The sequence below is a fragment of the Ursus arctos genome, unplaced genomic scaffold (assembly GCF_023065955.2).
Source record: "Ursus arctos isolate Adak ecotype North America unplaced genomic scaffold, UrsArc2.0 scaffold_1, whole genome shotgun sequence".
NCBI classification, from domain to species: domain Eukaryota; kingdom Metazoa; phylum Chordata; class Mammalia; order Carnivora; family Ursidae; genus Ursus; species Ursus arctos.
The window spans coordinates 96,104,413-96,132,220 of record NW_026622763.1 but is presented as its reverse complement, the minus strand read 5'-3'; the positions used below and the strand labels follow the sequence as shown (position 1 = coordinate 96,132,220).

At 40.4% G+C, this 27,808-nt stretch overlaps 1 protein-coding gene across 8 annotated transcripts in view; it reads left to right on the top strand.

Annotated features, from left to right (window-relative positions):
* The window catches only part of DOCK10 (dedicator of cytokinesis 10), a 261,368-nt gene that overhangs the window by 171,630 nt on the left and 61,930 nt on the right, over positions 1-27,808 (top strand). For all 8 annotated transcript variants that reach the window (XM_057305125.1, XM_044381059.3, XM_057305116.1 and 5 more), the window contains 14 exons: positions 3,835-4,056; positions 4,234-4,356; positions 5,735-5,817; positions 11,143-11,265; positions 12,974-13,053; positions 14,881-15,068; positions 15,572-15,637; positions 17,329-17,421; positions 21,247-21,370; positions 21,563-21,684; positions 22,061-22,147; positions 25,061-25,153; positions 25,590-25,708; positions 27,412-27,481. In XM_057305125.1, coding sequence (XP_057161108.1) covers positions 3,835-4,056; positions 4,234-4,356; positions 5,735-5,817; positions 11,143-11,265; positions 12,974-13,053; positions 14,881-15,068; positions 15,572-15,637; positions 17,329-17,421; positions 21,247-21,370; positions 21,563-21,684; positions 22,061-22,147; positions 25,061-25,153; positions 25,590-25,708; positions 27,412-27,481 — 1,593 coding nt within the window. The remainder of the gene's footprint in view (positions 1-3,834; positions 4,057-4,233; positions 4,357-5,734; positions 5,818-11,142; positions 11,266-12,973; positions 13,054-14,880; positions 15,069-15,571; positions 15,638-17,328; positions 17,422-21,246; positions 21,371-21,562; positions 21,685-22,060; positions 22,148-25,060; positions 25,154-25,589; positions 25,709-27,411; positions 27,482-27,808) is intronic.

Here is a 27,808-nt window from a genome sequence, read left to right as displayed (position 1 = left end):
TCATATTCAGAAGTTTAATGTTTGTATTTGGGCCAGTCTCACCAAGCACGAGAACATGCCCAAGTTCAGAACCCAGCGTCCGTATGCCCGTGTATGTCTGAAAATTCACAGGGACAAGTTGATTTGAGGTGCTTTAAATGCCCATATTGTTTTTAATTTATTTTAAATTAAAAAAAATAGAAAAAGACTTTGAAAAATAATTCATCATGCTTATAAACAGTAAGACAAAAAACTAATAAAATAGTCTCACCTAAACTCGACAGTAATTTTTTATGCAATGGCGTTGTCTTTAAAAATTTGTATATTATTCAGTGACACTCTTTTGTTAATGTGGCTGTCTTTAAACTCATCATTTTTAATTCTGTGGGCATACTTTTCAATTAATCGAAACATTTCTCCAGGTTACCGAAGAAGCAGCTCTTCTATTTAATGAATGAGCTTCTAAAAAGACTCCCTCAAAGAACTTTTCCAGGATGAGGAAAAAATATTTGACAGCATGTAATCTTTTAGTCAGTCCGTTGAAAACCAAATTCAAGTTGATGGTTTTCTAGTATAAAATATTTCTTTGAAAATAGCAATTGATTCCAAAAATCTGAACAAATAAAGCAGAGTTACTTTAAGATTTTATGTCCTTGATTCTTTTAAGAAAATACAGAATTCTAAACATAAGACGCCTATGACTTAATTTGTTAGGCTTTCAACTGCCGGATTAAACAAATCCTTATTGAAAAGCCAGTGATTCAAAAAGTAAGATTTGACATTTAAGTTGAACAGGTGGATTGGAAGAAATAAATGAATCACCATATGAGCTTTAATTTCTGATGGATTATCAAAGTAGGTAATTTATTTCCATTCACCAAGCAGAAATGAAAATCAAAATGCCCCAATTCATGAAAAATAATAGGACTTTTTTTACTTTGACCTTCAACGTGTTTTGAGCTCCTACCTGAGTTATTTTCATGTAATTTTTGCATTTTCAACTCTTGGCAGACGACCACTACTACAAACCACAAGTTTTTCTAAACTAAATTAAATTGGAAAAAATATAAAACTTTTACTTTTTAATTGTCTTATTTTTAAATAATTTATTGAATTTTATTTTTTATGTGTAGTTCTAACAGTAGGGGAAGTACTTCTAATATTAAGGAATTACACTAATAACCCTGTTATAAACTAGCCATATTATTATGTTTCAAAGCACATGAGGGGAGCGCCTGGGTGGTTCAGTCGTTAAGCATCTGCCTTTGGTTCAGGGCGTGATCCCGGAGTCCTGGGATTGAGCTCCACATCAGGCTCCTCCGCTGGGAGCCTGCTTCTTCCTCTCCCACTCCCCCTGCTTGTGTTCCCTCTCTCGCTGGCTGTCTCTCTCTGTCAAACAAATAAATAAAATCTTAAAAAAAAAAAAGCACATGAGAAAACTATTAAACATTCAGTACAGTCTACAGCATGAGTGAGTCTGTACAATGATGAACATAATGTGATTTTTGTATATAATGTTTGTCCACAGGACACATGCTGGTAGGCATCCATTCAAAATTAAGTAGCATAAACAAAAGCAAAAATGTTTTTTGTAAGCATATTCCATTTTTAGAAGCTTGTAGTTAATTATATGTAATTACATCTATTTGCATGTTTATAATTATATATTTATATATGTACATATGTAGAATATGTATGTAATTACACAAGCATATATTTATTTATTTCAGTCCTTTTTCATTTAATTTCTGTTGCATTTAGTGGTTTTCTAAAGTTGAAAATTCCTTCTTTCTTGAATCTTTCTTCTTCGGTTTCTGTGATACTCTGGCTGCATGAAAATTGTCATTTGTATTCTTTAAATTTCTCTCCACTCCCCAGTCTCCTTTATAAAGTGCTTTGCCTTCTCCATCTCTATCCTTTGCATGCTGAAATTTCCCAGAATGCCATTCAGATTCTCTTTTCTTTATCTCATGGCTTAGACAGGAGCCCACATACAAAACTCCCCAACCCAGTTTCCTTGGCTGAGCTCAAAACTATCTCCAACTGTGATTGGAATGTCCTATAGATGCCTCTGTATGAACCATCCAGAACTCACCTCTGTATCTTTATCGTATATATTACTGAATGACATTGACATCTGCTTAATTTGTTACATACCCAAACCTAGGACTTCTCTTTTATGCATGTGTGCCCCTGTGAGCACCTGTCTCCAACCAACCAGGCACCTAGTGGACTTCTGTGTCCTTCGGTTGAAGTCCTTAATGTTCCTCAAATGCATCTCCCATAAATGCATCCTTTCATGTTCTTTATGTTCTTTCATGGCTTTATGGCTTTGCACGTGTCACTCAACTGACCATAGACACCCCTTCTAACCACATCTTTACCTAATTTTTCCTTCTTTAAAAGTCAACCCAGGGGGCGCCTGGGTGGCTCAGTTGGTTAAGCATCTGCCTTCAGCTCAGGCCATAATCCTGGGTCCTCGGATCCAGTCCTGAGCCCCAAGGCAGGCTACCTGCTCAGTGGGGAGTTGGTTTCTCCCTCTTCTTTTGCTCCTCCCCCTCACTGCTTCTGTACGTACTCTCTCTCATTCTCTCAAATAAATAAATAAGATCTTTAAAAAAGAAAAACTCCATCAAGAAAGTTTCTCTTTCCTTCCCATCTTCCATTTTCTTCCCATTTTCTCTTTATTTCACCTCTTCCATTTCCTTCTTAGGATGGTGGAGGGGCAGTCGGGCAGAGCCTCAGAGCACACAAGAACTCTGGATGATGGGGGGCAGAAAGCCACGTGGAGGCACAGAAACTTTGCATTTGGCCTTGCCAGGATCTGGGGCACTGGGCGGGATGGTACAGAAGGGGTGATTAGAGAAGGTGGCTATGGTTGGGAGACTTGTTACTTTGAGCCAGTAAGTAAATTTATTGAACAAATAAGTAAATAGGCCAATGAAAACAAAAGCCAAGCTGTTTCACTATTGAAGGAAAGAATTACCTGAAATATGAATAGGGGAAAGGCTTGAAAGAAGCCTCTGGATTTGAATTGGAAATACAAGTTGCAACATGAACTTACGAGTTTTTAATAAATATTCACGTATAGATGGAGATAAAGAAATCATTGTAGATGCAAATGTCAGGTGTATGGACACGTACGCACACATGTGTGTGTGTCTGTGTGTCTGTGTGTGTGGATGTGTGCATGTGTGTCCCAGTAACAATGAGCATAATGAGCACTGAGATCTTGGTTTCTAAATGTCACCCTCACAGAAAGGGATCAGGGCTAGATGGAGAAATGACTGGAGCATTGACAGTATAAGATGAGCCTAGAACATTTTGTGGACTGAAGAAGTGCCCTCCCCCACCGAAATCACAGGGATCTACCAAAATACACAGGAGCTGCCTCTAGCCAAACTGGGACAATTTGAGCGTCACTAGAATGATAGTAAGAGATTGAAATCTGTTGAGTGAAATAGTAATCTATGAGTCTATACTTGTATAAATAAATAAGTAAATAAATAAATAGGAAGGGAAAGCTCATCATTACAGTAGAATACCAACGAATACATGTAGAAAGAATGGTGGACCTAGAAAATCACCCTTGGTAGCCATCGTAGTGGTAGCTGATTCCAGTGGGAGTTACCAATGGTAGGTTAGGTTTGATGAGTATCAGGACATAGGGGTAATCTCGGAATATTTCTCCAAAGCTGCTAATCACTTACCACTTGATAGATATTATTGATACTAAAAATATTATATATGAATAGTAGTCATTTATCCACCGTTTTCTTAAATAATATACTAATGGGGCAACTGCAGGTGTAATGACTTTGTGTCAAAACCATCGGCTCTTTCTTTTTCCTGCAGATTGAGCCTTTTTTTGTGAGTGTGGCACTTTATGACCTCAGAGACGGCAGGAAGATTTCTGCAGATTTTCACGTGGATCTAAATCACACTGCTGTCAGGCAGATGCTCTCAGGGGCTTCCGTGGCTTTGGAAAACGGAAACATTGACACTGTCACTCCCAGACAATCAGAAGAACCTCACGTCAAAGGATTTCCAGAGGAATGGCTTAAATTTCCAAAGCAGGTTGCACTTTTGTTTACTTGTGATGGCGCCAAAAATGTCCATTTCGTTGTTCTTACGAAAAGATTGTCAGTTTCTGAAATAAAAATTCCTTAAAACTGTCCCTTAAAAAGGTGGAATTTTGTAAATGTCTTCAATATGCTTCCTTAGATGCTTATTGGCTGTTTTCTTTGTACATAGGCTATATTTTCTGTAAGCAATCCGCATTCTGAAATTGTTTTGGTGGCCAAAATCGAAAAAGTACTGATGGGGAACATTGCAAGTGGTGCTGAACCTTATATTAAGAACCCAGACTCCAACAAGGTAATGCATAATCTTTTCCATAAATAATTTCAATTGCTTTCAAGATCTAAAATCATGCTGTCTTGATGAGTTATCAAGCTTGGTAAAATGTATGTCTTGAAATAGTCATTTCTTAGTGAAATGAATATCCATCAGGAAAATTTGAAAATCTGTATTCTTTGTTTATGTTTTTGACTGACTTCTGATAATCTATTAGTAGAAATAAATTTAAATGTGGACGAAGCTTTAACTCCAAGGAACAAAATATTAGCAATAATGAAAAGTTAGGATTAATCTGACTTAAAAACATGAATACATAGTTTAATGATGATGAACTAAGTGAAAAAGTAAGATAAATAATTTTATATCAAATTATACTAACACCTAAGTGAAGAAAGAGGAAATACCGAAGCTTCTTTGAATGGTGGGACACGGGAAATTTTTTCTTTTTTTTTAAACATGTTTTATTTAATTTTTTTTAGAGAGTGAAAGGGCACATGAGCAGGGGGAGAGGGAGAGGGAGAGAGAATCTCCAGCGACTCCCACTGAGTGTGGAGCCTGACGCGGGCCTCCATCTCACTATTCTGAGATCACGACCTGAGCCAAAATCAGGAGTCAGAAGCTTAACTGATTGAACCACCCAGGCGCCCCTCTTCCTTTTCTTCTATAACCATATTTTCTTTAATAATCAAATGTTACTATTTAATATAAAATAAGTATTTAAAGTCTGTATTTTTCACACAAAGGAAATACATTGGGGAAAGAATGTCTAACCACCGAATTTGAGCAGGTGTAACCATTTAGGGCAGTGTTTAGCATATTTATGAGACTCAGGGTTTGGCAAACTACGACATGCGAGCCAGATCCACCTGCCACCTGTTTCTGTAAATAAAGTTTTATTTACACAGTCAGACTCATTCATTTATGGCTGGTCTATGGCTGCCTTCCTGCTAGAGAGGCAGAGAGGAGAAGCTGCAACAAAGACCATGTGGTCCACAAAGCCCAGTATATTTACTGTGACTCTTTGCAGAACAAGTTTGCCAACCATTGCCATCATGAATAAAAATAGAGGATAGCCTGTGAGTGCAAATTTGAAAACACTTTCCATTCAATGTTTGAAGGTCTTTCAAGTCTGAAAAAAAGAGAAAAAAGCTGACATTCCAAGACAAGGGTATTTTTTATATTTGAAATTTGCAGAGTGAAAATTCCAGAACACAATACAGTAGGTCCAACCCAGAGGATAGCGTTTGGCTCTTTACAAGACAGAGTCTGCAGGCGAGTGAGGCAGAATTGCAGAGTTTCAATATAAGATAAATATGGAAAAGTATGTATTAGTATTTTACTTGGACAGTTTGTAAAGAGGTGTTCTAAACAATATTTTTCTGTATTTTTCCCTCAGTATGCACAAAAGATACTGAAATCCAACAGGCAGTTCTTCAGCAAGTTGGGAAAGTACCGCATGCCCTTTGCTTGGGCGGTAAGGTAGGTTGACAGCTACAATCAGCAGAATAGTGATGCATTTATAGTCTGCATTGGAAGCTTCAGTTTGAGCACCTCTCTGTTACCTGGTATTTTTTTTTAAGATTTATTTATTTATTTTAGAGAGAGAACGTGCGCTTGCACAAGCACGGGAAGGGGCCGAGGGAGAAGGGTGAGAGAGAGAGAGAAGTAGACTCCTCGCTGAGTGCAGAGCCTGATGCAGGACTCGAACTCACAACCTTGAGATCATGACCTGAGCCAAAATCAAGAGGCCGAGGCTTAACAGACCGAACCACCCAGGCACCACCCCCCAGTATTTTTAATATAGCAACACCTAGAAGAACATTAATGTGGTCATCTTTAGAAACACTCAGTGCTCCCCAGAAACATGTGTTTTACAAGACAATTTAGCAAGACAGCTTATAATAGATTGAAGCTATGAGTTGAGTACATGTGTGTGCATGACTAGATATGCTATGGCTTCTTGGTAGGATCAAAGTCATAACTTGTTTATGATGCATCTGTAGTTTAATAAACGCTTGACGTTTTATCTGTCCTGAGAATTTGGTGTGCATAAAATTCAGATGGAAGCACTGTGATTTCTTATGCAGATGCATATTTTCATCTGTGTGCAGGGCACAGGCCTATAGATGGATGTCCAGATGAAACCACCAATTTGATCATCTAAACTCTGTTTGCTTTCGCTACTGATTAGCATAGCCAAATTTATCAGTACCAGTTCACCCTGATAGAAATGCTGAGTTATGGGGACACTGAGGGTAGGATCATCCTCCTGGACGTGTAAGCTCTGCATAAAGAACAAGATTTGCTATTTGGATCTGGTTAAAGATCAATTACTATTGTCCTCCTCAATCTCTTTGCCTCCTTATCGTGTAAGAATTTGTTTAAAGAGAATTCCACATATGAGTGAAATCATGTGATAATTGTCTTTCTCTGATGACTTATTTCATCTAGCATAGTACCAACAGAGGGTCGTAGGGGAAGGGAGGGAAAAATAAAACAAGATGAAATCAGAGAGGGAGACAAACCATAAGAGACTCTTGACTACAGGAAACAGGCTGAGGGTTGCTGGAAGCGGGGGTGGTGGGGGGATGGGGTAACTAGGTGATGGGCATAAGGAGGACACATGACGTGATGAGCACTGGGTGTTCTATGCAACTGAAGAATTACTGAACTCTACATCTGAAACTAATGATACACTATCTGTTAATTAATTGAATCTAAATAAAATAAGATTAAAAGAAAAGAAGAAAAGCCTGGCACAGACATAAGGAAGAAAGGTCAGCAACGCAGAAACCAAAAGAACTTCAAAAAGTTAATTAGTGCTACAAAGTAGGACGGCCTTGGGAGTACTCATTTGAGTATTGGTAACATTGTTCCAGTGGCTGTAACTTTAAACTCCAGAGGGAGAATTTGTTACTTTTGCCATTTTTCGGTCTCACAGTCCCGAGGGACGAGCATAACCGGAGTGAATCCACCAATAATTGCTATCATTTTGAGGTTGTTCCTTGAAGTTGGAGACAGGTGGGTGGGAAGGGAAAGCAGACAGACTTACACAGTCTCCAGGAATGAGTTTGCCCCAAGGCAGCCCCATCATAAGGGAGAAAGAGACCGGGCCCAGGAGTTGGACAGACATGGTCCAAATCAGGTCACCACTTACGAACGGTAACTTCAGGCCAGTTTCCTGTCTGGGTCTCAGGGTCCCATCCACAGAACGAAGCTGACAACGCCCACCTCATAGGCCGTGGGTCTGATCTCAGATCCAAAAGCACTTGGCATAAAGTAGATCACACATATCACTCTGTGTCTCTTGTACTTCTCTCCCTGCAGGGATAGCTAATGCCAGCGCGCAATACATGGAACAGACAGTATTTAAATATACTGAACCCTTTATGTTGAATTTCATTGTTTTTATTTCTCATAAGCTTCTTGAGAAAAGATAACCAGTTCTAATTTTCTGGTCAAGCTTTCTCTAATTTTCTGGTCAAGTATTCTTGGTTCCCACAAGAAAACCCGTTGGGGCATGTAGAGGCAAGGTATCCCTTGGCAAGAGTGAAATATAGCAAAATTACAATGGCGAACGTATTTTCTCTTAAAGGATCCAGAACTTTTGTGAGGTTTTAGAAGCAGGCGTCTGAGAGCCAGAGCTCATTTTGAAATCTCAATTCTACTTAGTAGCCAAGTGAACTTAGGCAAGTACACATCGTCTGTCTTTACTTCAGTTTTTTTTTTCCAATGTACAAAAGAAGACCGATGATATCTAATTTATTGTTGCAGGGATTAATGAGCACAGATTTGTACCCAATAAAAGACAGTCATGATTAGAAGTCACTATTCTTACATGATTATTATTAAGTCACCTGTGGAGATAATATTTTCTGCAATAAGTCCCCTTTTCTGGTAAATTTGGGGCAGTGAAGAATAATGTGGGGAAAAGAAGGGAAAGAATTACCCCTCGCTGAGAAGTAAGGAGAAGTCACAATTGTACTGTGAAGTTGTCTAGGAAAATATGCTGGAAGAATGACAGATGAAGTTTCTAGGGAGACTGACAATATTACCGGCTATCGGAGTAATTATGTCTAGGACAGGAAAGCCAACAAAACCACAAGCTCATGCTACATTAATGCCTGATGAGTGGTTTGGTTGTAGGTCAGGAAACAGGAGACACCAGCAATTTGTGTATATAAATCTACGACTTGCACATACATAACCCTCTCTGACATCTGAGAAAAAATGGTTAGCAGCCCAGTTCTAAAGATTTCATGTTAAACCGCTTGGAATAACTAACCACAAAAATAAGTACAAGACCCAGCCAAAGCAGATTTGAATTTCCCCCTTCACAGTGTGGAAATGGCTTCAAATGAATGGTGACCGAATCAGAGGAGGGTCGTGGTCCCTCAAGCTGTTCTGATATAAACTAGCCTGCTGACATATTTCAATCCTCTATTGGTTGTCTGGCCAGGTTTTTTCCTACTGTATTTTCTAGATTGCAGTTTGCCTAACAATGTAGCTTGGAGTGTACCCTAAAACACTTTGGCCCTTAAAATCAACAGCCACTAAAAAGCGTGGAATGGACAATTTAGCTTCTGACCGTATTTTTACCCAGATCCAACCCATCCCACCCGCTGCTCCACACACAGATGCTAATCCCCATGAACATTTTTTTTTTAATGAATTTGGTGTTTTTTCTTATTTTTGGCACCAGCCGTACTGACGTTTTATGGTTAAAAAAATGATTCTTGGAGGAGGTAAGGAGAACATATTCAGATGGCTACAATGGGTATTTTATGCTCTTTGATTTGGGAGAAAGTCGATCCTGACCAATGTGTCTTGTTGTTGGAGGGATCTCTTTCCGTGCATATTGCCCCCACAATCGTATGTGCCTATATCCACGCCAGGACTCAGATTTCTTTTAATCCCTCCTACACGACATTCTGAGTGGACCAGGGCACAACCCCGGATTTTCTTTAAAATTCAACAAAACTAAAAGAACAAATTCATTCTTACATCTATCTATTTACAGAAGGCACACAGGGCAACAACATCCCCAACAAACGGTTGTCCACATGCTGAATCCTTCCAAGTGAAAAAACTCAAGTGCATCCCACCGTGGTGACTTCCGTCTTCTTATAGCTCTAATGATTTAAATAATTCATTCTTTAAAAATATGTTTAAACTGCCTGATGATTACTTTTATGTTTTATCTTGCATTAATCACACACAAAAAATGCCCTATTCTTTCAATGGGTCACAGCTATTCATGCTGTTTAGGAATGAAGCTCTCGGGGATACCTAAGCTACTTTTCATTCAGGCTAACCTGTTTTCTTCAGTCATACCCCAGATGTCATGGTTTTGAGACCCTCACCCTATCCTGATCACTGCCCAACTGTGGCAGCTGGAAAGAGGCACAACACCCAGCCATCCTGAAGCCATCTGTGTAAATGAGTCAGTTCTCTGTTTTCTTGCCAGTTAGCATATTTATTGAGCAAGGAGGCCAGTGTGTATGGCTCTGTGAGCAGTATTTCTCCACCAAACCGTGTGCTTCATTCTCGTTACAATGTGTCCAATTGTAACGACAGGACAGAGCTGTGGCTAAAAGCAAAAATGAGTGATACGACTCACGTCTATTGATACATTTGTCGTGACTGATGAATTAAAAAAAAACCCCACTACTCAAGCTCAGTTAAACCTCCTGTGTTGTAAATACTTCATGTTGGTTTCAATATGTCACACACACAAAAGCCCTGTGTAATATTTAAATAAAAATAATCTTCGAGTTAAGTGTTTCCATTCTGCTTCCCCAGTGTCATTTGAGAGGAACCTTTTTCCCCTTCCCTGACTACTTAAACAGAGAAAATGAGCAGAAAGGTTGAAGCAGTCTAAAAATATCATCCTGGCCCATTTTCTATATTATTTGACACTAAAGCTCTGTAATCAGATATCTGTCTAAATGGCTACTTTTAGCCTGTGTATTGAAATCTTTGGTTCATTTAAAGAGTAACAAAATAGTCTAGTCAAGTTCCTTATATTAGAAGAAATAAAATTTCAGCAGCTCTCTAGCATTAATGAAAAATTAATTACACACGGGTCTAATTTTTTCCATAGGCATAGACTATGATTAATGATGAGGAAGAAACACTAACCTTAAGCTTGCCATGTATACTTGTTGTATTGCCTGACATTACAGTACCATTTGGACAAAAACTATTTGTGTGTTCTAACCAAATCTATCTAGTTCCAATGAAATGGACCAAGGAAGAAAATAAATGGCATTCATTAATTTAATACAAAATTCTGACTCAAGTGTTCTTCATTTGATCTTTGTCTCTGTCCTAAAATTTAGGACATGGGCACTTTTATCTCCAGGAAAGTGTTTCAAGAATCTGGCCCTCTAGACCCACACACACAACCTTATTCGTTTTCCACTACTCATAAATTCTGATAGCACCACCCAAACTGAGGTGGCCCTGGCTTGCCCAGAAAATAATGAAAAAAGGACTAACCTGTTCTTATTCCTCTCCTAATACTCCAAGGTTTGATATGTTAACTAAATCATAAATAAATGTAGTTGTAATATAGATGGGCTGCTGTCCTTGTAGATATTGAATTGAAAATAAAGAATTAAAGATAACAAAGATAGTGTTTAAATGAAACTTTTGTCTAAGAAGCTTTTTTGTCTTTTTTATTCCATTAGTTCCTGGAGTTTCTTCCATTACAAATGGGAAATTGAATCATTTGTCACCTTAAAAACACAACGTGGTAAAAACAATTTTCAAATGCCAACCTGAACAAATATTTTCTTTCAGATCAGTATTTAAGGACAACCAGGGAAATGTGGACAGAGACTCAAGATTTTCACCATTGTATAGACAAGAAAGTAGCAAGATTTCAACAGAGGACCTGCTAAAACTGGTGTCAGATTACAGAAGGTAAGGGTTTTGGATGCTCTTGAAATTAACATGAATCAGCTACATTGCTACTATTGATTTATTAACTCTGCATAAACAGTATTTGATTAACTGATTCTTGAATGTCCGAACTAATCCAGAAAGTAGATGCTTTACAGATGCCCTCACGTAAGCCTGAATGACACAAGAGTAAGCTGCTAGAATTATATGGAAGGAGTGTGAAACATTAAACCATGTCAGTTAACTATTATTGCCATGTAACAGACCACCCCAAAACTTAGTGGCTTAAAAGAATACCATCACTTACTTTCCCGAGTCCATAATTTGAACACGATCAGGTGAGGAGAGCTTGTCTCTTCTGCACATGGCATCAGCTGGCAGAGGTCAACTGGAGCCAGAGGATCCGTGTTCAAGATGCCTCATTTAATGACTGGCAAGTTGACATGGGCTGTTGATTGGGAACTCAGCTGGAACTGTGGACAAGAGACCTTGGTTCTTCTCCATGCGAACCTCTCCATGAAATACTGTGGCTTCCTCGTGGAAGGATAGCTGGCTTCTAAGAATAAATGTCCCAAGGGACAGAAAATGATCACTACCAGTTTCTGAAGACCAGGACCCTGAAACCATCACAGTGACATTTCTGCCATAATACTGTCAAGCTGTCACACAGCCTAGATTCAAAGAAAGGAGATAGAGACACCTCTAAATAGGAGGAGTGTTAAGGAATTTTAGAACTATGTTTTGAAATTCCATAGAGTAATTCATTGCTGTGAATACAGTAATTCATACTATTTCTGTCATTCAACTTCATTTTGGAAAGGACGATGAAAGTTAAAAGAAGAAAAACTTTATGAAAGCCACAGCATTTTTTAAATATATCATCATGCGTTCAACCTCTGGTGGTGATGAGATCTCTCACGATAAGCAATTTACCTTAAATTCTTACTCCCCTGACACCCACAGGATTGAAAATTTAACAGTCAGCTCTCACAGGCTGGGAAGGGCTGGGTTGGACCCACCATTATAATTATTCTACCTGTTAGGTCTCCTAGAAGAGATAATGCTTGAAACTGTTCAAGGAACTTTCACCTTACTACAAAAGGACGATAGGTGAGAAGGTTTTGGTGGAGAGGGAGAGAACTGGAGTGATTGTGGGGACAGGGATAGGTGGTGAGAGGTGTCTGCACACATTCACGAAGAAGGGAGATAGCAGAAGAACTAAGATCAGGGGAAGGCTCCTTGTCCTTGATTGTTGGTGAAGAGGGAACAAGCAGACTGTCCGCTTAGCAACTGCAGCAAAGACAGCCTTGCTCTCGAGACTTCTTAAGCATCTTCTGGAAAGTAAGTCACTTAAACCAGTTCAAATGGTAGAACTTTTTTTAACAAAAAACAATCTATTTACTATATTTACTTCTATACTCGTTTGGCCATTTATATAAATGTTCCTTGAAATAAGGTGCAAATAAACCTAAAACATTCTTCAGGATATCTGTAACTTGACCCCTCACTGATTTCTATTTTGATTGGTGATATTACATAAATTTTAGTTTTCAAGATAAAACCAGCTCAACAAAATCATTCACAAGGTTGTTTAGGGTAGTACTGTTTCCTCTTATCAAAGGTCAGAATTACAGTTGACCCGTCTTGACTACTAGAATAATTCAGTGTGTGTGTGTGTGTGTGTGTGTGTGTGTGTGTGTGTGTGTGTTTCTGTTCCCTACCTTCACAGGGCTGACAGAGTAAGCAAAACACAGACCATCCCTGGAAGCCTGGATATTGCTGTTGACAACATTCCTTTGGAGCATCCAAGTATGATGATGATGTCATGGTTTGCTTGTAGTTAGCGTTCTTTTGGTTGCTTAGTTGGTTGGTTGGTTGGTTGGTTGGTTGGTTGGTTGGATAGTTGGTTAGTCATAATAGCTTGCTTGCAAGTTTTTTTTCTCAAATTTTGGGATAAATGGAATTCATTATCCTACAGAAATTTGGGGCTTCTTATTTCTCCATTAAGACAGGCTATAATTATGATAAGATAGGAACCATATTCAGTGTAAATTAATGTTTATCTGGGATGCACCATGCACCCTGCAAGGTATTAAATTATGTCATTTAATCCTCAAAACCCTGAAAGGTTGTCAATGAGGAATGTCAGGTTCAGATAGACTCATAAGCCAGTAATCCATAATGGGAGAATTTATATTCTATCCAGTTCCTCTGACTCAAAATACAGGGCTGGTTCCCCCATACTGTGTGCCAGAGGGTTGCTCTGAATGCTATGGGTAGCCACCCAAGTGGCCACGTTGTAATTATTGCCGGAGTATTTTTAGACTCTGTTATTACACAGGGAGCATGTGTCTTTTTCAAGAGTCCTATTTATGTCAGTGAAAATATGAATTTTAGAAGGAGCTTTTATTAACTTTTAAATAAGAATTTCAGAATTTTTATTTAAGTGACGAGACTGGTTTATTTTGTTTTACTTCTGATTCTCCCTTTTAGTGACTTTCTCAGTGATGCAAAGAATGAGTAAAGCATCCTAAAACGAGCTAAAGCCAGAGAGCAGATGATTACTACAGGATATTTGAATTACCATTAGCACTATTAAGTTTTTCACTCTTATATTTTTTCTACGAATCATCTTAATATGAAATAAAATGAGCATTCTAACCTAAGCCATGGCTCCAAATCACATTTATATTGATTGGTGTGGAAAAGCAGAGAAGAAACTAAGCCATTTCCCCTACCTGATTTGTGGGATGTGTCTGTCTTTTATTACCTACAGAAAAGAAAAATAACAAAAGAGGAAGCTAAAATATTCTCTTTGAAATGACTATAGGACATTAGAGAAATTTGAACATATAATAAAAATATTACAATTGATTTTGGGGGGGGGACCCTGTAATCTGATTCCCAAGCATATTTAGTTAACCATTTTGCTCTTTTGAACACAGGAAAATTCCAGATGGGGTAAAGGAAAGTAGCAGGCCTTGCTGTCTTCCAGTGACCACAACATCAGCCCCCAAGCTATTTAGTGACAGAAGTTTTGATTTATAAACTTCAAATTGTCTTTTTTATTTTCCTTAGGCTGTTCCAACAAGGCTAGATTTTTCAAGATTGTAAAAACTGGAGAGAAAAATAGAATAAATTATATCAAATAAAGCAGAGGGGGGCTGCAGGCCTGTATTGTGAAATCATTCCATAAGGAAAAGTTACTATCAATCCATTAGGTACTATCCGTAATAGACCCAGTGGACAAAGTTTTGTTCTGTCAATATCTGTATTATTTTTATAATGTTAGGTAAAGGCCAGTGGGTTAATCCTTATCTTAGAATACCTGGTTAGTGTGCTCAGAGACTCATTAGCTAAAATTTAGTTTTCATATGAAGCTTAATGCAAAAATAAAGTAGTTATAAATCCATCCAAAAGATTTACCAATTTTTGAGACATCAATTTTGATATTAAATGGCTTGAGTACCTATCATCTCTACCTCCTGCAACTTTTTCAGGCTTGCTGAATTTAACATAAATTCCTTTGCAAATACAGAGTTCTATTTCGAGTGGATTCATTTTAAAATATGTTAAGTATTGTTCACCTTAAACAATCACATTAAATGACAAACTTTTATTTTTTGATTTTTAAAGACTGTGTAACATCGTCCTTTATCCCTGTCAAGCCTTTCGATGTGACAGCTCAACCAGAACCCACAGTCGAGGTGGAAGAATTTATTTACGACTCAACAAAGTATTGCCGTCCTTACAGAGTATACAAAAATCAAATTTACGTTTACCCCAGGCACCTCAAGTATGATAGCCAGAAATGTTTCAACAAGGTATGGTCTGTTTCTGAGATGTGCTGTCTCTGCACCCTACCAAGGTCATATTAAGACAGGTTCTTGAAAGTTCAAATACAAATTATCATAGGTCAGCACTTTGGAATAAAATTCCATTTGCAGAACGTGCTTAATAAGGGGCAGTGATGAGTTTCACCTTAAAAGTGTTTAAGGATACATAATTTTATAACATATTAACAATCCTTTCTAAAATCAGCCCTAAATTATTTTGTTCTCGACTTCTTTTTTTGTAGTTTCTTAAGATACTCTGAAAATAGCATATCTGCTTCCTTTTGATGTGAGTTTTTTCTTCCCTTTTAAATAATATCTCCAAGTCCTTCTGCTATTTCTGAGTACTGTGGTTATATCATAAGAAAGGGTTGGGTATTCTACATTTTTCAGATTTAATTAGAAGCTACTTATTTTAGACACTCGGATTTTTTTTTTTTTTGGTGTTATTTAACAAGAAATTACAATTTCCATTTTCCCCTCTGTAATTTCAGGCTCGAAATATAACCGTGTGCATTGAATTCAAAAATTCTGACGAAGAAGGTGCCAAGCCCGTGAAGGTGAGCCAAGTCCACAAGGGGATACGGACACCCAGGGGGAAAGCAGGTGCATAGGTTCTCCTCACCACCAAGGAGCTTTTTATTTGACTGTGATTGGAAGAGCAGCAAGTCAATACATTTGCGTTAGATTTCCTAAAATGCACCTGATTAAATAGCCATCATTAACTGGATCTATTAGAAATGCCAGTCTCATAGCTCTGCTTAGCTTTACGTGACTTGGAAAAAAGGAAACCACTCTAGTGTGAAATGAATGCAAAGATTCCCCTCTGCAAGCCTGCCCTTTTCAAAGAGCCCGCCTCCAGCATACTTGACTTAAAATGCCACATCCCAGCCGGCCTGGGCCTTCGTGCGGCCGGTGCCGAAGGGCTGCAGCATACTGGCCCAGTGGCTAGGGCCGCGGACCCATGGGATGCTCACGTCCATGGAAGGAGCATGTGGCCCGCTGCCCGAGGAGGGGGGAGATGGCTCCGGGAAGTCGGTCCCTGTCGTGATCACATGATTTAATAAAACCCATAAGACTACAAGGTTTGTATGAACTGTGCTTTTTAATCTCCAAAAGTGCTACTGGATGTCATTTTTCAGAGTTCATTTCTGATACAGACTGTTTTTATTTTAGGGACTTCAAACCACATAAAGTAACCCCTAAAGAGAGAGGGAAATTGTTTTTAGTGGCCTGTGGCCTGATCTTCCCCCTTGTCAATGAATCAGAGGGATGGAATAGTAAAGGACAAAGCCCATTTCTGACCAACCCCCACCATTATCTGAGATAATCTTTTAAAGCACTCTGTCAGGTACCAGTCGTGTTCTCTGTACCAAGAAGGTTCGTAGCGTGATTCAGAAGAAGGAGAATCAGTCTGAGTGAATGAGTCATGCAGGGGAGAAAGAGTTCTTTAAAATAGTCTTGAGCCGCTATCAGTCTCCACAGGTTCCAAGTTCTACAGTAACGCCAGTTAACATCAGGAGAGAAAAATTAAAGCAAAATGGAATTTTCAAACAAACAAAGGCAATGACCAGACGGCAAGCACAGCAGTCACACTAGTGCAGTGTTTATGGGGAAAATTCTAGCAAAGAGGAATAATAGCAGGTGTATGGGTCTCCTATGTCATTGCCTTCTAAAGGATCATGCAGAGATACAACAGACTCCAGAAGAGGAAACCTGAGCCTTGGGCTAAGGGAACTTTGAAGCTGCGTGCCTGGGAAGTACCATATGACATCCCCTGGCTTGACTAGGGCGAGGATAGAATAGTAATGCAATATGGTGGAGCCTGGAACCAGCCCTATCCTTCTAGCTCAGCATTCTTGGTTGGGAGCTGGCATGTCAAGGGCTGGGGTCCAACCAAACCTTGTGGTCACCCACGACTGATTGCCTCTAAACCAACTCTAAACCAGAGCTGGATACCATGGGCCCCTTCAAGAAGCCACCTTTCAGGAATCAGAATTGAACAATTTAGCTCTTATCTCCTGGTAATCAAAAGCTGGGAAACGAACTGATTCAGATCAGTGTAACAGCTACGTGGTGAATTAAAGCCTTCAGATTTTCTTCGGCAGCACACTGGTATATGAAATACAGGGCAGCAGGTGAAAGAAGTTCAAGGTTAATTAGATGTCAATTAAGCCTGTGACTGACTTGTTTTGTGCTCGGAGTTGATTTCAGACACTCACAATCATTCAACTCATAACTTTTTAAACAGTGTATTTATGGAAAACCTGGAGGGCCTCTCTTCACCTCAGCTGCCCACACAGCAGTTCTGCACCATTCCCAGAATCCGGATTTCTCTGATGAGGTAAGGGCCAGGCCTCCACTGCCCCCCCAGGAGCTCCTAAAAAGATGGGTGAGTGGGTCAGGTAATGCACAAAGATAAACACTCTCTCTAGACCACATCTCAGACTGAGAGCATGCCTTGGCTGACATTTACAGAAGTGAAATTTAGAAAGCATATTGACAGTTGCTCCAAGAGTTATGCTGCAAATCCGAATGTTTTAGCACAGGATCACCCTTCAAAAATACGATGTTTTTATGGTATCGTTCTTTTCAAGTGAGAATAGTTTTTTTTCTTTTATTTCACTAGTCAAAATAATAAAGATAGTGTTAGGTAGCTTTACCAAGCAATAGCTGCATTTCATGTCATAATGGAAAGAATATAGGAATAGACAGAGTGAGAGCCAATGCTACGGCTTATGACTTAGGTGAACTTTAGTGATCTTGGATCCCATCATCTCTGAATGTGGCGTGGAACAAGACCTGCCCTGACCAACTCCTGAGATTCTCTTATTATGTGCCAGGCCCCTTGTTACACTCCATATATGCATCATCTCAATCCCCACAGGGTTCTCCAGAGAAACAGAGCCAATAGGGGGAGATACGTACATACGGATGGGTAGATTTATTATGAGATACTGGCTCACGTCATTATGGAGACAAGAAGTCCATGATCTTCCATCTGCAAGCCTGAGACCCAGGAAAGCCAGCGGTATTGTTCGAAGGCCTGAGAGTCAGTGAGGCTGTGATGTAGATTCCAGTTCTGGTCTGAAGGCCTGAGAACAAGGGGCAGACAGAAAAGATCAACGTTCTAGTTCGAGTAATCAGGCAGAGAGAGAATCCAGCCTTCTGCCTTTCTGTTCTCTTCAGGCCCTCATCAGATTGGATGATGAGCACCCATGCTGGGGAGGGCCTTCTGCTTCATTCAGTCCTCAAATTCAAATGCTAATCTCTTGAGAAACATCCTGACAGGCACATCCAGAAGTAATGTTCAGCTGGCTATTTGAGCATTCCACTAGCCCCAGTCAAACTGACATGAACTTAGCCTTCCTGTTTCACGGATAAGGAAACTGGGACTCAGAGAAGTAATTTTGCCAAGGGCACACCACTAATAAGGAATAATCAGAATTCAGACCAGGCCACGTGACTCCGGAGCCTCAAGCTTTAGCACTCTGCTCTGAGACGTGTGAAAAAACCAATCGGGCCAATGGTAAATTACTCTCCAGGTGTCAGCTTGTGTTATAGATTCAGACAAACAAGCCTTAGGGATTTAATTTCATTTCTGACCACAACGCAAAGGTCTGAACTAATGCAACCTGCTGATAAGGTGTCTGGCATTATCACATCTTTCCATGAGTCTCCTACAGCTGCTATGGGAAACCACCACAGTTTAGTGGCTTAGAAAAGCCCGTGTTCATTATCTTATAGTTCTGGAGGTCATAACTCTGAAATGGGTCCCTCAGGGCTGAAATCAAGGTGTCAGCAGACCTGCATTCCTTCTGGAGGTTTAAGGGGAGACTCCTCACCTCGCCCTTTCCAGCTTCTAGAGGCTTCCGCAGGCCTTGGCTGGTGACCCTCTTCCAGAAGTTTCCTCACTCTGCCCTCCGCATCCCTTCTTGCATCTCTGACTGTGACTTTCCTCTGATAAGAAATTTGTGATGACAGTGGGCGCCCATGGTAATCCAACATAGTCTTTCCATTTTAAAATCCTTAATTTCATCACTTTTGCAATTCCCTTTTACCCTGTACACAGATTCTGGAGATTAGGGCAGGGAGGACATCTTCGTGAGGCTCTCATTCTGCCTACCACACCTTATTCCACATCAATCGTTTTAAAACTAATTAAAGGAGCTCCGTGAAACCACAGACCTCCCTTGACCTTATCTCCCTCCTCCACATCTGTTTAATGCTCTTAAACTTTGTTCCCTATAAATTCAGGACAGAAGATGAAAACAAAAAAAAAAAAGGTAAAAGGCTATCACCATGTTATAGAATATTTATGACCCCTTGGAAAAGCCCCTCTGAAAGATGAATTCGCTATAGACATAGAAGACTTTTTTTTTTTTTTAAGATATTCTCACTGTTAACCCTGGCTTTTAATCTCTCTTGCTCGCATGTGTTTCCTGGAATTCTTACAAAAGCCATGCACTAGTCCACAGGAGAACATGTATATAATAAAAGCTCAGTGAACTCTGCAGTACAGACTCAAAAGTTAAGGTTACATCAATTGCAAAAATTAATACAAATTCTTTGAAGGCGCTGTTATAATGTAAATATTTGCAGTATTTAAGTGAAGGATGTTTGCGTTCATAGTTAACTGGAATTCTGGAGAACGTATTGCATTCCCATATGCTCTTTTTGTTGGCTAAAAAAGCAAAAACAAAATTTCTTTCTGGTACATGGCTAATTATTCTATATTCTTAAATGTACATCGGCCTTTGTTACCAGGTTAGCAGACTGGTATGTAAAGAATGTGTAAGCTTGTAAACCATTCTAATTGAAACGTTCTCCAAGTTTACCAGTCAGCACCCGGAATCACCCAGAAGGCTTGTTACAACACAGATGACGGTAACCCGCTGCAGATTTTTGGATTCCGTATGTCTGAAATGGGGCCTGAAAATTGGCACGATATGTGTTAGAACAAGTTTCCAGACGATGCTGATGCTGCTGTTCCAGGCATACCATTTTGAAAATCAATGGAATAAATGCTTTCCTCAACACTGTGAAAATAGGTGCTAGACACGTAGATGCACAGAGTCTAGTAAAGAAGCTGGAAGATGATTTGCGTGGTTTTCCAACCCCTCATTGCATGACCATTCTGGAAACCACCTAGCTGCTGATATTGAGTGAATGCCGCTTACCTGCACGGGATCCTGGGATTCCAGCAGGAAGTAGTTATAAAAACATGGTTTCTCGTCCTGGAAGATTCTATTACTGACTAGACCGCAAACTCCTAGTGAGTCAAAGCCCTGTACCATCTCTCACCTCTTTATCATCCTACTTCACAACGTATGTTTCGGAGGTTTGGAAACTGGAGAGCACTATAAAATAGAGATGGTGTCAGAACATTTCTTTTTTAAGAACATGGAGTAGGCTCCTTATTACGTCTATTTTTAACATATATCAACTTAATGTTTTGTATTTATTCGGAAGCATTCTTTATGTAGCTACAACATGGCGTCCTCACAAAACAGCTCATTACCTGGCTACCACAATAACACATTTCATCTATTTTTTTGTTATTTTTAAAAAGGGATTGATTCCGTGCTTATGTTACATAGTTCCCTGTGGCCATGTTTCTCAACATGGTGCCTATGAGTCGCCTGGGAATCATGTTAAAATGCAGATTCCATTTGCACGCGTCTGGGGCAGTGTCCAAGATGGTGCATTCGTGATGAGCTCCCAAGCAATGCTCGTGCACTGGCCGATGCACACACACAAGGGCTCAGTTCCCTCAGTGTGTGTTCCTTGCTGATAGGTTCTTCCATTTGTGCCTATTTACACCCTACAGTTGGTCTCTGTGTGTGTAAGTGTGTGTGTGTGTGTGTGTGTGTGTGTGTGTGTTTAATCCATTCTCCACTAGCATACATTATCAAATGACAAATACCAGGCATTCCAAATTATCATCACCCACCACAATAAAACTATCAGCCCCTTGACACATGACTGCCAGCAGGACGGATATTCATGGAGAGTGAAATCGGTGCTTCTAACACATTATAACCATGAAACGTGGTGCTTGGTTTCAGTGAAAGAATTTTTAGAAGGCCAAGGCGCCAATGCTTTTTGTCTTACCCTAACCCGGGGCAAATGAGTTTCATCCCAGTCCGGCTCTTCTCTCTCCTTGCAGGTGAAAATCGAGCTACCGACACAGCTCCATGAGAAGCACCATATTTTGTTTTCTTTTTATCACGTCACTTGTGACATAAATGCCAAGGCTAATGCCAAGAAAAAGGAGACGCTGGAAACATCAGGTACTGACAGGACGCGATCGGAGACAGCGTTACGTGTCATCTGTGTGACTTGAACTGGAGAGTATTTTAAAGCTCCCATGTATTAAATTTTTTTAGTGAGGTTTGCTATTCGTAAGTGACAAATAACTTTGGTTTTACTCCTCACCACGGACGTTTGTACTCAGGTTTTCTCTTTGTTCTCCCTTTGCACAGTTGGCTATGCTTGGCTTCCCCTGTTGAAACAGGATCAGATGGCTTCTCAAGAATACAATATCCCAATAGCAACAAGCCTGCCTCCTAATTATTTAAGCTTTCAAGACGCTGCAAGTGGAAAGGTATGGAGTGATGTATAATTTAAGAGAAAAAAAATGCGTGAGCTAAATGGCATGAGGTTATCTTCTGTCTGCTATTTAAATGAACCCAGGGACTGTAGTCTATGCCTCCATTGTAGTGAAGAGTTGTGGACCTACAATGTTTCAAAGGTCTTGTTGCGTTAATGGCTGGTAGAAATGATCCATTGGAATGGCCCCCTGATATCACCTTGGTCCCCCTCACCAAAATTGCCAGATGTCTTTGCATTTTCTTCTATTTTGCATCTCTAGAGTCATGGAAGGGGAATGGATCAGGATGGCAAGTTAACATACGCTAAATAACCTGTTTATTTGCTTTTCTCCAATGGCCACAGTGACAGTAACACGCTCTTTTTTACAGCATGGTGGGAGTGACATTAAGTGGGTCGACGGTGGCAAACCACTCTTCAAAGTATCGACGTTTGTGGTATCCACAGTGAACACTCAGGTGAGCGCGTGTCCTGAAATCTCGGCATCTGCTCTGACGCAGAGAATCGTCAGGGGGTCTTGTATTTAGAGGAGGGGACTCACCATTTCCCAAGTTGTCAGAGGAGCAGGGGACTGAGAACTGCAAAGGAAGAATGGCTGCAGCCTAACGTTATGCCCCTGCCAGGAGACATAGAATGCCCCAGCCCTTCAGCCCTGGGGCCATAACACTGCGGCCTAGAATACCCGACGTGCATGTTTCAGGATGACGCCCCCCTGGAAATATGGTTTGCTTCCACGGACAACACCCAAGTGTTAAAAATGGGAAAGGTCAACATGAAAGCCTTTGGATCGTTACCTCAAAACTAAATCTGAGGGCGCCTGGCTGGCTCAGTCTGTCAAACGTCTGCCTTCGGCTCAGGTCATGATCCCAGAGTCCTGGGATCAAGTCCCGCTTCATGCTCCCTGGTCAGTGGGAGCCTGCCTCTCCCTCTCCCTCTGCCTGCCGCTCCCCCTGCTTGTGCTCTCGCTCGCTCTCTGTCAAATAAATAAATAGAATCTTAAAAAAAAAAAAAAAAAACTAACTCTGATTCCCAGTGCCTACCGGGTGATGCTGATGGGCAGGCCATGAGGTCGCAGAACTGCGCTGGAGAGCCTTCTAGGCCAAGTTCTTTCTCAGTATCCTGCAGAAGTTATCTCACCCCTGCGGTCCTTAATTTGTCATCAGAAAAACGGTGACAATAAAATCTGCCTAAGGTTGTGGGAAGGATCAAAATGAGAAACCGCATGTGAAAACATCTCAGAAACTGCAAAATGCTGCACAAATGTTATCACTGCCATTGCTAAATTACCACGGACCCAGCCCTTGCACTGCGAGACAGCTGATTTTACCAGTATGAGGACTTTCGTGATACCAAGTATAAAGTACAAAGCAAACCATTAAGCACACAAACTATGTATTTCTCCTTTCTTAAATTCAGTGGGTTACTAATACTCGCTTGCTAAGAGGAATGAGATCATCTAGGTTTCCCATATATATTGGGTCAGAATTTTTCTCGGTAGCCTCTGGTGCCTCAAGCCAAATTGAGGCCTCTTCCCCAGTCCTCTACCCGATCTCCTCAAGTCCCATAAGATGGTCCTTCCCCACCCAGTTCTGTCTTCATATACCTCAGAATATCAACCTGTGTCCTCACACGTCCAGCTGCTTTCTTCTCAACAGCCCTCTCTGACATCACCGCTCACCTTTCTCTGCATCCATTGCCACCGCCCACATGCTCCTCGCCCTGGCGGGACATATTCGTCCTTCATCAAGCCTAGTATTTACCTCAGTGATCAAACACCCAGGCCCTCCCTCGCACCGTGTCCTCCATCTGCTTAGCTTCCCCTTCCGACACTCAGTCCTCCTGTCAGGAAGGCTATCTCTCTCTCTCTTCCTCCCCTCCCCATGTTAGACTGGTCAGCTCCCACCCATCCTTCAGACGTTGCCTCAAATGTCACTTTCTCAAAGAAGCCTCTCCTATTCCCTGACCCTTCAGACATGATGTGTCATCTGGTGCACTCACATGGCACCCTGCTTTTCTGGGAAGCACTTACCTGTGATCAAGAAGGTATGTGTTGACATGGCAGTATGGTGCCTGTCTCCCTGGCATCATGGAAGGACCACAGAGGAAGGGACTGGGTTTTCCTGGGCCTCCACACTGTCCTCCTGCCTGACAAAGACCTGACACATAGTCAGTTTTCAACGAATAATTGTCAAATAGATGAATAAATGAAATGAAACTGAAAATATCAAACACACACACACACCTCGGAACTGAGGAAAACCCAAATCTCAGATGTCCTTCGAGAATCAACACATTCCAGAGAAATATCCAGAATGTGTATTCTCACTAGAAGTCTGTGTCTCACTTTCTGATGATATGACTCTGACCCTCAGCTCAGAACTTAGAGAATTTCTAAGGTGCCACCCTCTTGAGGAAATAGCATTGAAGGGCGTATTATTTGCTCAGGCTGCTGTAGCGAAATACTACAGACTGGGCAGCTAAAACAACAGAAATTTATGTTCTCACCCTTCTGGGGTCCAGAAGACCAATATCAAGGTGTCAACAGGGTTGGTTTCTTCTGAGGCCTCTCTTCTTGGCTTGTAGGTGGCCATCTTCTTGCTGGGTCCTCTTACAGTTTTCTCCTCTATGCCAGTACATGTCTGGTGTCTATCTCTGTGTCCAAATTTCCTCCTTTATTTTTTTTTAAGTAGGCTCCATTCCCAGCCTAGAGCCCAATGCGGGTCTTGAACTCGTGACCCTGAAATCAAGACCTGAGCTGAAATCAAGGGTCAGACGCTTAACCCACGGAGCCACCCAGGGGCCCCTAAATTTCCTCTTTTATGGAGGCATCAATCATTTTGGACTAGGTCCACCCTACTGTCTCATTTTAACATAATTATCTCTTTAAAGACCTTGTCTTTATATGGTTACATTCCGAGGTACCGGCAGTTAGGACTTCAACATACGGATTGTGGGAGGACACAATTCAACCCATAACAAATCAGTTTTATCTCATCAGGTTAATGAGAACTTCCTAATTTTTTACTAGCTCAGGCATTTTAAGGCTGAAAATATCCCTGTGTATATTAAGAGTACATTTTCTCATGTGTGTTAAGAAATATGTAAGAAAAATACATTAAAGTCTGTGGAAAAAACAGGAAGATGAAAGAAGGCAATTTTTTTTTTTTAAGGGGGAGGAAAGAGCCAGAGGAAGTGCTTTTCCAGCCACTGTCATGTGGCCGAGAAGAAAAGCACACTTATAAAGCCATCACTTAACTCCTTGATAAGCACCTGCTCACCGAGGCATCTGTCCTCCAGAAATACCCTCCATCACCATAATTGCTATACAGCTTATGCGTCATCAGAAATAAACACTTTCTTTGCTGTTTCAGGATCCCCATGTGAATGCATTTTTCCGACAGTGCCAAAAAAGAGAGAAAGATATGTCTCAGTCACCTACCTCGAATTTCATCCGCTCTTGTAAGGTAACACAACATGCAAATAGTTTCCATGTCTCCAGGGCAGAAATGGGCAAAAGAGGCCTTGACAGTTTCCAAAGAGTAGCAAACTAAGAGCTAGTTACCATCGACGATTTTTAAATGCCGTATCAATTCAGAGAGCGCATGGTTATTTCTCAATTCCTAAACAGTTTCTGCCTGTGATTTACAAAACAAGCAAATGTCAGGTTTTTTTTCCAAAATCAAAATATTTGAAAATCAGAATCAATTGATTTCAAATTAGATAATTGCATATCGGATCCCTGCAACTATGTCCCCATACCGTGTGCCATGGTAAGGGGCAATGAAGAATAAAGCCAGATAAAGGTGGGCTAGGGTATTCATATTTGAGTTCTGAAACACATCAGCAGAACGTGCTTTTAATTTAATCGGTGCCCCTTTTTCTCCTACCAATTTTCCACAGAACTTACTGAATGTGGACAAGATCCACGCAATCATGAGTTTTCTGCCTATAATCTTGAATCAGCTCTTCAAGGTGCTGGTACAGAATGAAGAAGACGAAATAAGTACAACTGTGACCAGGTATCTCTCCCGCGGTCTTAGGAGAAGAGATCTGAGAGTCCGTGATTACACAAAATTGTGATGATAACCGAACAGCCCCTATTTGGGCAAGCTTGCATTTCACTTGACCACGTCTCAAATTTTAAGTACTTTTACACTCTTGAGTTCTTGCCTTCAAATCCGTTATTGTCATTTAGATACAGCTCTAGACCAGTTTTTTAAAATTTTCTTGTTTTTTAATTAAGCTTTTTATTTTGAGATCATTATAGATTTGCATGCAGTCGTGAGAAATAATGCAGAGAGATCCCATGTTCCCTTCACCCAGTTTACCAATGGCAGCATCTTGCAAAACTATAGCTTCGTATCACTACCAGAATATTGAAATTGATAGAAACAGGATAGGGGACATTTCCATCACCACGGATGCCCTTTATACACACAGTGAGTTCCCTCTTGTCCCCAGCCCCCACCCTTTAGCCCTGGTAACGACTAGTCTGTTAAAATTTTAGATAGATAGACAGATAGACGATAGATAGATAGATAGATAGATAGATAGATAGATAGATAGATGATAGATAGGAAGGACATCTGGGTTTTTTCCAGTTTGCGGTAGATTTTAGGTGAACACAAGTTTTTATTTCTCTGAGATAAAAGCCTGATGCCACTGCTGGGTCATATGATAGTTGCATGTGCAGTTTTTAAGAAAATACTGAATTGTTTCCCAGAGTGGCTGTACCGCTCCACATTCACACTAGATTTTTTTTTAATTTTTCTTTAATTGTCCTCTCTTTAAAATTGTCTATACTACATTCTTCCGACATTACTAATCCATCTAGTGACTTGATGATCCTAATTTCCTCTCTGTAGAGATACTGTTTTAAATTAAAGTATCATATATGTCTAATGTTCATTTTTTTAAAAAACGTATTAGTCACAGAATTCTGGGAAAAAAATTACTCTTGACATTGAAATGTGTCCAGAGCTTTCCAAACTCACAAGCATATTATTAACCTCTTTCAGAATGAGGGTCTTTAGCCTCGTTTTTAAAGTAAGGCCCTGAAGCTCTGGAAAATTGAAGTATGTCTAACAGTCCCACCGCAGCCAGTTCTGGACCCAGATTAAAAGTCCCCAACTGTGCCTTCAGTTGAGGCTCTTTGCAATGTGAATATACGGGTCTTCGTGAACAAGACTCCTAACTATGCTGAAATTTCAAGACATTCCAAACACAGCAGCCGTGGAGCGGCGGGAGGCCTTAATGTGAAAATAGTACCACCACTGTTACTAGAAACACTTCACCAGCTACGGAGGGAAATAAAAAACAAAACCCTGCATCTTAACCTAATTGCTTTTGACAGAAGCCCTCTTTAGGGCTTTTAGGACTATGATAATGAGAGGCTAAAAGTCTTAAATTTTAAGCAGGTACCAAAAATGATCTTTTTTCTAAGAAGACAGTGTCATCAAACATGCAAGCCGTAACAGTCTCCAGTGTGATTTTGCAGCCATAAGATATTCCTTGTACCTTAGTGTTTAGAGATGTCAAGGCTGGAGATAGTTAACAGGTAATACGGATATTGGGGGATCAGAAGGGAGGGGGAGTCTGAAATTGGTTCGTGCATTCATTCGGTACCTATTACATACCCAGTTTACCAAACACTCCAGTGCTAAACCGAGTGGTATGTTCCTGCCTTCTCCAGAAAGGCCTCTGAACAGTTTTGTTTTTCCAGGGTTCTGACCGACATTGTGGCCAAGTGCCATGAGGAGCAGCTGGACCACTCCGTCCAGTCGTACATTAAGGTATACAATCACCACCTGGACCTTGGGCATATCCCCTTGTGCTGTGTGGTTTGTCTCATTTCCTGTCTGCAATAAGTGGGACGTTTCTCCCTGTAGCTGAATGGGGCTCACGGTAATACCAAGCATTCCCCTTAGCTACTTAGAATTCCATCTCTTTGCATCGATGGTCCAGACGTGTTGTTTAAATGCATAATAACATGTACCTCTGCAAATGAATATTTATATGGAGAAAGAGCAAAGAAAGAGAAGAGAAAATGAAAGTATTGACCTTTCGAAGTCCACATTACAAATAAATGCAATTTCTGTGTAAAGTTACGGAATATTTTT